We start from the raw sequence: 12,792 nt of genomic DNA, 5'->3' as shown, positions 1-12,792 counted from the left end.
TAATTTTTGGCAAAACGTTGACAATCTTTCAAATATTGCCTATATTTGGGAAATAAAGCCTTCTTTGAGAATATAAATATAATGCTTTTTACTAAACATAAAATATTGCCTACTTTTAAGATAAAAACCATAAATTGCATATAAATGTTATAAGGTTATAAAATATTGCCTACTTTTAAGATAAACACATAAAATTTCATATATAACAAGCTTACTTTAGGCTAATAGTTATAAATTTGTAAAATGTTGCCCTTTTTTCAGTAACGTCATACGTTCTTTAAAACAATTATTTATGTATATTTAATTTTAAAATTACTAAAATTACCTAATGAACATTTTAAACATTTCCTTTTAAAATTACACTTTTTATCGGGAAATCAGTTTGCATTTTATAACTCTCCTGCATAAGATTTAAAATCATCAACTATTTTTGTTTGTTTTTCTATATGTTCATAAATGAAGACTCACACTTAAAAGAAATCACAACATGTGAGTGTTTCATAAATTTATACAGTAAAAGTGTGAGCGGAAAAATATATTTTTGCCACGTTTTTAGTGGTAAAACATTAAAAATAACCATCTACAATAATGTTACATACTACATACTCCTCCTGTGCATGTGTATCATCTATGTTTGAGTTTATATCTGTATGGGGGCATTTATAAATGCATTACATTTTCATGTGGATGTGTATGTTCACATTTACTGTATAAATTTGTGAAACTACCCAGCAGTTAAGCAAGTAGTCAATGTATCCCTTAAAGACAGTAATTGTCACAAATGTCTTATCACTTGGCTGACTCCATTTTATATATTTTGGTCATTTGACACGTGTGTGCACTTTGTAGTGCAGAGAGAAGACAATTGGTTACTTTATGCATCCCAAGTAATCTAGCGTGAAGACAATTGTCACTTAAGTGTCTCTAAGTAATCTAGAGTGTAGTCACTTTAAACGTTTTGTGAGTAATTCGTACAAACTGGTTTTTTACAAATTGTGTTAATATAATTCTCATACAGTTTATTTTTGTTTTTGCTTAAGTATACTGATATCGCATGTAACATAGCATGAAGTCAATAGTCACTTTAGTGTCTCTTAGCAACCTATGGTGAAGTCACTTCAAACTTTTTTTTGTACTGCAGTTTATTTTACCCACCACAAGCGTTGACTACCTTCGATCAGCTATCCAATAGTCACATTGTAATCAAAAGGGTCAATTGACCCCCTGCTTAGGACATGCATGTGTTAAAATAACTAGTCAAGTAACTGATCAAGTAACCAGTTACAAAGCTAGCAAGGTAACTGACGCTATGTAACCAGTTTGTGAATCCAATGCGTTGCCTACTTTGGACCAGCTATTAGACAGTCCCATTGTAATCAAAAAGAGACAATTGACCCCCTGCCTAGGACATGCCCGTGTTAAAATGACTAGTCACGTGGCTATTGAAGTAACTAGCTCCCACCCTAAATGATGGGTAAAATCACTAGTTCGGTACTGTCTCCTAGAACTGCTGGGTATTAATATTTTTGTTCGCGTGCGATAGTGTGTAAGCAGGTACAATGTCTCTGTATGTGTTAAAAGTCACGTTGCGTGTTTGTATGGATGTGATTATAGCAGCTTTTATATCCAATTTTTTATGTAAAAAATACCAAAAAGTAAAAACATATTCACGTGTTTGTTTTAAAAAAAAAAATTGCAAAAAAGTGAGTTAACTTAATCCTATAAGAGCCGTTAAAACTTTGTTCATGTTATTTGTCTGTGCCCCACGTAATTTTCTTACTCTTGCATTAATCTGAAATCATTTGTGGAATATAAGCACAGCCTAAGCCGACTGCCGTTAAATTAATGCCATTATCCCAATAAATATGTTTTTCTTTTTAACTAAATTAAAAATGGCTAATTTTCTCGCCTAAATGGGTTAAAAACGTAACGGAAATTTCATTTTAAATTGTTATAAATTTGATTATATTTTATACAGATCCAAATGCAACGCGTTCACTTTATGCACATGCTGCCTGTCTGTCTGTGTGTGTTAAATTATTGTTGCTACAATTGCTGCTGTAACCATTATTGTTGTTATTGTAATTCATATTATACATACATACATATATTTTGTTGGTAGAATCTAAACATATATTTAGTTTTGTTTACCATGCATGGGTAATTGTTAACAGTAATTGTTTTGTTTATGCATATGTTGGTGGCATTGTTGCAGTGTTTTTTTATATTTTTCGTTTTTGCTAATAATAATAAAGTATTTTGTTTGTGTTCTTGTCATAAATTGCCGTGAAAATGATTTGTAAACGATGAAAAGAAAAACAAATAATAATAACCGAACTATTAATGTTGAATTACATTAAATTATAATAAATTAAAGTATACTTTTATGAGGTAGCTAATTTAATATGCCGAAAACTTTACAGCTGGTTATTTTAAAGTTTTAATGGGATGGTAATGAATAACAAAAATAGTAAAGCAGTCATTTAGGAGCAGCAATATGTTATAAGATAAATTAAATCATATTTTAGGTGGCTTTTATTTAATTGCTTTAAAAATGTGAAAATAAACTTGAAATTAATTCAAACTATTTCTAACATTATACAATTTATATGATATAAAAGCATATCGCAATATTTTCCTGATGCTGTGCTTGTCACTGTTTAATTTATTTTAAAGTTATTTTCATATTTTTAGAGTATTCGAAATTGGAAAGTGTAAGAAATTGGCCTCAAATAAAACTATAAATTTTTTAATAATCCTTATAATTTATAGATTATGCTGCTTAAACATGTTGTGATCTAAAGATAATTTTAACAGATAATTTTGCAAACAAACATATAAACAAACTAATATTGATAGTTAAATAAAAGCTTTTAAAAATAAAATAGATCTATGGATTAGGGATTCACAAATTTATACTTAACTAGTGGAACCTACAAATTTGTTCGTATTTTTATAGTAATTTTTAAACAAATTTTAAAACTTAAAAATAATGCATATTGTGAGGGTTTGAAAATTTGTGTAACAGTTTCAAAAATCATTTTGTGAGATTCTGAAAATTTGTAATATAAAAATGTTGCATATTTATAGGAGCCCAAAAAAGTGTAAGTCTTCCCTTAAGCTAAGTACTATGTTCAAAATTTCGTGCGAAATGCTGTCAAACTACATATAAAATATTTGCGAAATAATTTCGCAAAAGCAGTACTCTGTTCTTTTTGTTAAAAACATGTGAAATACATCTGTCAACCTTATTTTACCACACGAAATAACATAAGCAACAATTCTTTCTTTCACGAAATTAAAACCAACAGCTGATCATTTGTTGTATATAAAATTTTTCGTACGAAACAACCATTATTTTTTGCAAATATGAACAGAGTACTAAGCTTTAGATTAAAAAATAATATTTATTTACCTAATATACAATAAACATTTCTTTCCTTTTATCTCTATTCTATTTTAAGTCTAGTTTTCTCTTCTTAATTAAGTTTTTAAAAAAGTGAATTTAATTTACCCTAACTCCCATTCTCTTCTTCCTGGCTCTTGTGTTACTTAACCTTATGTCAATTAAGTAGCTTATCTTTAGTTTTTTTATTCTATTTTGGTTGCTAAACTACTTTTCTTCTCCCTGTCAACCAAATTTTATTATTTTTATTTTTTTAAAAGAACACAAAAAAACTTACCATTATACTTCCCACATACGGACGTTCGAACATAAATTTGTTGCTGGTGTGTTCAAGTTTTCATTGTAAGGAATGAAAGAACATTAAATTTTACTTTCCTTTGATTATAATACGTGGTTGTTAAACAAATTGTACGCTAATACTACTTAAATAAACTCTGTACTACTTCCCATTTTTATTTTCAGCATTTGACATCTTCTATAGGCCACCTTTATGTATGTAGTCACATTACAACTGCATTAAAATCGTAACTTCTCCGGTCCCTCTCTATTTTCGTATAGTAAAATATTTATTTGTTAGTGTTTGAGTGAGAGTTTTGTACGTGTGTGTGTATATATATGTTTTAAAATCTTTTTTATATAAAAATAAAAATTCTTTAAACGTGACCGTTCACAGGTGCATTGGATTTTTACTATTCTTACCACACCGCTACTCTAACAATGTTTGTTTTCCGGTTGTCTCGTACCTTAAATGTATTGTATGACAATGAATGAGTGTATTAGTGTGTACATGTACTATGTATGTGTGCACCTGAGTTTGGCTTAGGGTTGGTGTGCGTTTAAACCCAAAAGACTCAAATGCAATTTAAACTTTGTTTGGTTTTTGTTTGTATGCTTTTCAAATGTAGCTGTCTGTATGCCTTTGGATTTATCTTAGACTGATAGGAAATTATTAAATTAAATTTTTTTAGAAATCATAAAATTAAATTGGTTCTTTAGTCCATAAAAGTGTATGATTTCTAATAAAAAAATATAAATTTTCGAGTTATACAAATTTATTAATTATTAAAAGTATGCTTTTTTATATATGTATGTCTATGTTTGATCTTTCAAAAGTATGCTGTAATTTTTGTATAAGAAAAAATACACGAATGACTTCGATCTATACCATATGCTTCGTTATTTATTTAATAACCATTAACAGACATACCTAAGGAGCTTTTGAAAAAAAAAATGATAGAATATTTACGAAGATCATTTTTAAATGCGAAAGTTTTTTGGATGTATTATGTTATTAGATTGCTGTGAAATTTTGCATTGTTGGCACTTTATACTAAACTTCGCAATTGCAAAAGTTACGCGTAAATGCATTCTTTGAATTGTTCACATAACTTATGAAAGTACTAGGTGCAAAACAAATAAGTTAGGTTTTATGAGTCACTCGCAATTAACGTCTAGCCTTTGATAACCTTCAAAACAACTAATTAAAAATAATTTCAAACTGTAAATAGTATGAAGTACATTCAAAATTACATTTAAACTAAAATTAAATGCTCTATTTTACAATTCTTAACTTTATGTTAATAATTTTATACATAAGTTGTTTTAACAAATACTAAATAACCTTTATTTGTCTCTTTACCCTCTTTTCCCCTTGTAGGTCTTGCTTTGAATACATCATCGTTGACCGGAAGACGAGATTCGTTTGATCGCACCACTTCTGCCTTTAGTCCTTCAGCGATGGATTATACCAACAGTAATGCTGCTGCCGCCAATGCGGTTTCGACCACAGTGGCACAAGCAGCCGCCGCAGCAGCAGCTGCTGCCGCTGCTAGGGGTAAATGGCCGGGTGCAGTGACCAATACATATGGTGCTTTAGGAGCAACAGCTTCAGCCAGTCCCCTCGGAGCTGCCATTACACCACCTCCGCCACCACAATCGTGCCTAATAAACAATCGTGCTCCAGGAGCTGAATCCAAATATCGTCAACAAATGGCTGTGGGTTTGCCACCGGCGGCAGCTGCTGCCCAGGCGGCGGCTGTTGCTGCTGCGGCCAACAATATGTTTGGCTCAAATAGTTCATTATTCTCTAAGCACTTGGCTATACCAGGTACGACACCAGCCGCTGCTGCTGCAGCTGCCGCCGCCGCTGCGGCTGCTTCAAGACAATCAGTGGCAGCCGGTGTTGGTGGTGTGGGTGCGGCCGCCGCAGCAGCTGCAGCAGCAGCCGCCGCTGCTGGTGGCGCTCCACAACCGGGTCGTTCGCGTCTTTTGGAAGATTTCCGCAACCAACGTTATCCCAATCTCCAGTTGCGCGACTTGGCCAATCATATAGTCGAGTTTTCTCAAGATCAACATGGCTCACGTTTTATTCAGCAAAAACTGGAACGTGCTACAGCCGCTGAAAAGCAGATGGTCTTTAATGAAATCTTGGGTGCTGCCTACAGCCTCATGACTGATGTCTTTGGCAACTATGTCATACAGAAGTTCTTTGAGTTTGGCACTCCCGAACAGAAAAACACATTGGGTATGCAGGTCAAGGGTCATGTACTGCAGCTAGCCCTACAAATGTACGGCTGCCGGGTCATACAAAAAGCCTTGGAAAGTATTTCACCCGAACAGCAGCAGGAAATTGTACGTGAATTGGATGGCAACGTTTTGAAATGTGTTAAAGATCAGAATGGCAATCATGTTGTACAGAAATGCATTGAATGCGTTGATCCCTCAGCATTGCAGTTCATCATAAATGCCTTCAAGAGTCAGGTGTATTCGTTGAGCACCCACCCCTACGGTTGTCGTGTTATACAACGTATTTTGGAGCATTGCACTGCAGAGCAGACACAGCCCATATTGGATGAATTACACGAGCATACAGAACAATTGATACAGGATCAATATGGCAATTATGTTATACAACATGTATTGGGTAAGTTGAATTGTTGCGTATTTTTGTTTCATAATATTTATATACATATGTTTATTATTGTTGTGTTGTTTTTTTTTTGTAGAACACGGCAAACCTGAGGATAAATCAATTTTAATTAATAGTGTACGAGGCAAAGTATTGGTTTTATCACAACACAAATTTGCTTCCAATGTTGTTGAAAAATGTGTTACACACGCCACACGATCTGAGCGTACAGCACTTATTGATGAAGTCTGCACATTTAATGATAAGTAAGTAAACTTTTGAAGCGACAATCAGGAATGGAAAATAATATAGTTTTAGGGTCTGGTTCAGAAACACGATAGGAAAACAATTTTCAAATTTTTATATGAAAAATACTCATAAATTATTTAAGAGCAGAACAGAGTTATTTTCATACAAAAAATTTAAAATTGTTTTCCTTTCGTGTTTCTTTTTATAATTTAATGAATCAAAATGAAAAATGTTTGTTAGATTTTGGAAAAAAAATTGTTAAATTTTTATTTTTATACAAACAGTTACTTGAAGGATGTCTGTAAACCTTAGTATAATAATAAATTAAAAAATATAAATTAAAATTAATAAATCCTGATACTTGATTTTTTCGAAATTGACATATAGTTGGTTGGAATATCGCATAAGTCTTTGGAATGTCTTTGAAATCCCTTTCATATGATATATGAATTGTTTATGTACATGACTTAGTATTCGAGATATACATATGTAGGAAAGTCGTGACTTTTTGTGGAAATATGAAAAATACAAACTGAATTATAAACTTATATATGTCCTTACCACTCACGGTGAAGAGTATACAAATATTTAATTTTTGTATGCTAATATTAAATAATTCTTATTATATAAACCTATTTTACAACATTAATTGTTTAAATATGTGAATTCTTTATTGGATTGTTAGTTTTTTTCTAAAAAAAAAAACTAACAAATTTCACAAAAAAGTAGGTCATTTTATTTTTTCCGATTTTTTTGACGATTTCAAAAATATTTTGCGGATTTTGACGATTTTTTAGTCCAATTTTGACGATTTTATACCAAAATTATCTGGCAACAGTGGTTGCATTGTGTACAGACGTTCTGGAATTCACCCATGCTTAGAATGCATAGGAAAGTAGTTATTATTCTGATTCTAATTTGTATCGTAATATTATAACTTTTTCGATATTAAAAATATTCTATAATTATTCGATTTCGATTAATATAAGACGTATACGATCTTTTTCGTGTTAAACTATATTTTTTAGGAATATGTTATTGAATATTTTTACAAATTGACAAAAGAATTGTATGAATTTTTAATTTATAACTCTTTTTGCAATTTGTGAAAAAGTAAAATGTTATATCGAAAAGTATTCTTCTTTTTCATAAAATATTAAAATATGATATACTAAACATGGTTATTGGATAGAGCATTATAATAAATACATATTTTCAATTTTAATTCGAAATAAGTTCAATGAAAAGAGCGGACTCGAATCTTTGCATACTGGGCATGCACAAAATTTTCTTATAGAAAATAAATATTGTTACACACAAAACTCTCTGTTAAAAAACTATTGTACACAAAATGTTCTATTAAAAATAATGTTGTTTTAGCACAGGACTTGATTGTATACAATAAATCATTCTGAGTCTGAGAACTTGAACCACTACACTATTGAATATAAAATAGTATAAAAAAAGTATGATCGTTTTAAGTTTTCCATACCTGAGGACAATAAATAATTAACTCTTTATTAAATTTGCATTATCTGCCTTCTTTTTCAGTGCCTTACACGTTATGATGAAAGATCAATATGCCAACTATGTGGTACAAAAAATGATCGATGTCTCGGAACCAACACAACTAAAGAAACTTATGAACAAAATACGCCCCCATATGGCGGCGCTACGCAAATACACCTACGGCAAACATATAAATGCCAAATTGGAAAAGTATTTCATGAAGACCTCTAATCCCATCACAACAACAGCCACAAGCACAACCGGCGTTGTGGGTGTAGGAGTAGGAATTATTGCCTCATCAGTTATTACCTCAGCTGGACTAACAGTATCAGCTGTTAATACCATAACAACAGCAGCTGCCATAACAACAGCTTCAAATACAGCCACTGCTACAGCAGTTACACCTACTGTCAGCCAGCAGCAGCAGTCATTAGAAAATGGCATTAGTGTAAGCACACCAATGGATACCAGTGGTGGAAATGTCAATAATTCATTGGCATCTGTAGTGACTAGCACAAATTTGGGACCCATCGGTCCACCCACCACAAATGGGGTTTTGTAAGCTGAATTTTTTCTTACTCTTGAAAATAACATCTAAATTTTCTTTCGGTTATTTTAAGACTTTAGTTAAGAGCAACGTTTGATAAACATAAATAATGTTAGACTTTAAGACAACAACCAACATTTTTGAAGCAAAAACCACTTAGATAATATTAAACAAATCAAAAACTCGTAATATTGAGTTAAAGAAGAAAAAAAACTTCAAATTTATATAAATATGAAAAAAGCCAACGCTTTAAGGATTAAAAGAAACAAAAAAACTTACGATTTTAAAATGATTTATAAAAAAAACAATTGATTTAAAACAAAAAAATCCAACAACAAGAGAAAAACCTCTAATTGTATAAAAAATATGTAAACATTTTTTTAAAGATGATTAAGAATTACATTTTGAAGATGATCATATTCAATATTGAAATGATATTTGTTAAAATGAAGAAACAGAAGAGAAATCAACCCAAGAGAACACACACAATTTGTTTAAGTTTAGTGGTAATTTTTATTATAATTAAATACTATAAATACATAACACACATACATACTATTGTTATTTTTAGACTAAAAGCAAACAACACAAGAAAAGCATGTTTCGAAGAGTTATTAACGATTTTTTTTATTAAATATTTTCAAGTAAACTAAAGCTTTTTGCCAGCCAAAAGAAATGATTTGAAGAGTTAATCGAGAAAACATTTTTTTTATAAAATTAAACCCATTTCAGAATACTGCAACATGTTTCTGGAGTAATCGAAATATTTTAAAATGTCGATACACAAATAGTTTTGTTGTTAGACAAACATTCGTTTCAAATTTAAAACTCTTCAAAAATCCTTTAGAGATTTTAAATTTTATTACAAACACACATTACTTTATGTTTAAAAAAATACCACTTAAACTATCGCTTTGATCTGCCACTTGCTAGAAAAAATAAATTAAGAAAATATATTTTGAAACTCGTTTTAGATTTTGAGTAAATACTGTAATTAATAATTGTTTTTGAGGAAAACAGAAAGAAAGAAATAATTCCTAAATTGTTAGTTAAGAAACTTTTAGTAACACAAGTTTTTCGTTTTTTTGCTTTTAAGAAAACTGATTGATTGTAAAACTTTTATTATTATTATTATTTTGTTTATAATTTGTAAGTGTAAATGTAGATTTTATTTTTTGCCCCCCCCCCTTCTCGTACTATACTAATTTTAAGGAAAAAAAAAAACAAAAACCAAAACTATTCAACAAAATATGTTCAATGTAAAATTTGTAATGTTTCAAAATGAGTAATGAAGAAAAAAGCAAAACAATAATCATATATGTAAACTTTTTTGTAAATAAAACCAAACTTTATAAGAAGAAAAACATTTAATGGAACGAAACAAAAAAGAGTCATTTTAACATAGAGTTAAACTTTTTTAACGTAAATTAACTATAACAAAGAGTTTGATTAAAATAATGCAAACGGTGTGATTGATGTGAAACAAAAATCAACATAAATGCATACACGCATCATAAAGAATATAATATATTTTGATATGAAACAATAAATCAGCCTAAAGACAGACAATTTTGTTAGTGTTAAAGATAAAATTGCATACAATTGGCCCCGATATGCAGATATTCGAATCATGATTTTCCAATTTCAAATTTATAAATGCTCTGTACCAAACGATTTCACAAAATCCTTTTGCTTTAAACTTCTCAGTGGTCTTAAGATCTATAAACTGACCAGTTATTTTCGAATTACATACATGTCAGAAACATGAAAGAACAAAACTGTTTTAACTTAAATCAAAAATGCCGTTACACTATACAAAAAAATTTATGCACATTTTTCAAAGTTTGTAAACGATGTATATTGAAACATGATTCGAATATATTTGAAATAGGAATTCGTAGATATATCGATAATTTTTCGAAATCGTATTTCCTTCCTATAAGCTTCATAAAAATAATATTGTTTTTTTATAAGACAATGCAAATCTCGAAATTTAATCAAAAAATTGCAATTATATTGTTTAATACATTTTTAGAAATTTCAAAATTTTTTATTCGCAATACGAAATTCTCGAAACAAGTTTCTTAATCCACCAAATTCATGGCTAGAAGCTTACACAAAATCTGCAATTTTATCGTAAAACTAACGAAATTATTTTAAAGAAAAAAAATTTAATTGAGCTGTTTTAAAATTTCAAATTTTTATACACACATTTTCATATTCATACATTAACTATATACACATATAACAAGAAAAAACTATGCAAAACACTCATTTATATACAAAAAAAAAAAAAAAGATTGAAAAACAAAATACAAATTACACATTGATATCATAACACTATATAAATATATAAATAATTATTATAAAAATATAATCTCTTATAAATAATCTGATAAATTTTAGTAAAACAAACAAAATGTAGAATTAGAATTTTTAAAAGAATTAAACCATGATAAGCTCTTAAGCGAATTTTTATTAAAACAACTAAAAACAACAACAACACAGCATAACAATAAAATGATAAGAATTTAAGATAAGAAACAAGTGAAAAAGATCCCCCTCTAAAAATTTAAGAAAATAACAAAGATCGAATATGTGACTATACGTTTAATAAAAAGGATGTTTTAACAAATTTCGTAACAAAAAATTAAATTACAACAGCAGAATGAATTCTTTCTGATTTGCAAATGATTTAAAACTTTGTAACGTTTGTTAATACTTGTTAAAATATCCTTAAAACTCCCTCTTTTTGATAACATATATCCCTCAAATAACTGTTTAACTTTTTTGAAACAACCATGTAATGTTTTTTCTTAAAATGTCATCATCACACTACTCTTTCCCCCCTGCCCAGGCCCCTTATATTTATTTACAATTTAAGCTTCAATTTAAGAAAAAAAAACTTTACCTATCTTTTTAAAATAATTTTAGTACCAAAACCCTGTACATTTTATTTGTTAATTTAAAAAAAAAAAAAACAATAATGTTTCTGTAAAATCCTGTGTAAATCTGTAATTAGAAAAAACCCATGTTAATATTTTGTTCATGTAATATTTTTTGTAAAAATCATATAGACCTCAAATAAATTTTGTTAAAAAAAAGAAAAAAAAAACGAAAAGTGAAATGAATGATCTAGAAGATGAAGAAGTCTGTTTTGTAAAATTGTAATTTTGTTTTCATGTATACTATAAATTTCTGTTCATACTTCTACTCCTTTACTCCTGTTACTCTAACTATATTACAAACTACAAAAAGTCCTCGCTTTTATTTAATTACATATTATATTTTAATTATTATTTTTTTTTTGTTTGTTTAATGAATGTATAAGTCACTGTTAATTTATTTTAACCTTAAATATGCTATGCTACATACCTAGTTTTAGTTGATTTAATTTTGAAAATATGTACTAAATTACTACTCATGTTTTAATGTTTTTAGTTTTAAGCTTAACAGAATTAATATTTGTAATTTTTATTGTAATAAAGTTTTGATGATTGATTATATAATGATTGTATGAAAAATTTAACTGAAAAAGTTTTTCGCTTTTTTTATTTCATGTTTTTTTAATTATATTTTAACTTTACATGTATCTACCTACTTATAAATAAATAATAATTGTATTATTAATTAATTATAAATGTAACAATTTAAAAAAGAAATATTTTGTAAATCGCCGTTTTATTATAATGAAAATATTGTTTGTAAATTCAAATTGATTAATTATTATAAATTATTTTACACAAAATTAAACAGAAAATTAAACGTACAATATTTCTTTTGGCTTTTCTTATTTCAAAATTTCGTTATTTGTTTATGAATACGATTTCGTGTTCATTTTCACTATTGGTGGTGTAGAGAAAAATTTAAATAATTTGCAAAAAAAAAAATAGTTTTTATTCACTCATTTCAAAATTAGTTGCTTTTGCTAATACAATTTTAAATCATTCGAAAAATGTTTTTATATTCAACCAGTTATTTGAAAAATACCTAGTCACAGCATTTCATTATGATCGAAAATTAAATTAATTCCGTATTTAGGTTCTTCAGAGAATTTAAAAAATATTGTTAATTAAAATTGAAGCATGATTAAAAATTTAAATTTGAAGAAATCTATCTTATCTAGTATCTTCCATTCCAAACGGAATGTGCAACATGCCTGATAAAATTTTA

General features: G+C 28.7%; 1 protein-coding gene across 11 annotated transcripts in view; it reads left to right on the top strand.

Moving 5' to 3' along the window:
- Window positions 1–12,412, top strand: part of pum (pumilio) — a 560,122-nt gene extending 547,710 nt beyond the window's left edge. For all 11 annotated transcript variants that reach the window (XM_065514262.1, XM_065514286.1, XM_065514270.1 and 8 more), the window contains 3 exons: window positions 5,064–6,329; window positions 6,412–6,580; window positions 8,115–12,412. In XM_065514262.1, coding sequence (XP_065370334.1) covers window positions 5,064–6,329; window positions 6,412–6,580; window positions 8,115–8,634 — 1,955 coding nt within the window. In that variant the 3' untranslated portion in view covers window positions 8,635–12,412. The remainder of the gene's footprint in view (window positions 1–5,063; window positions 6,330–6,411; window positions 6,581–8,114) is intronic.
- The last annotated feature ends 380 nt before the right edge of the window (window positions 12,413–12,792 follow it).

Source organism: Calliphora vicina, chromosome 1 (genome assembly GCF_958450345.1).
Source record: "Calliphora vicina chromosome 1, idCalVici1.1, whole genome shotgun sequence".
NCBI classification, from domain to species: domain Eukaryota; kingdom Metazoa; phylum Arthropoda; class Insecta; order Diptera; family Calliphoridae; genus Calliphora; species Calliphora vicina.
This window is presented reverse-complemented; position numbering and strand designations above follow the sequence as displayed.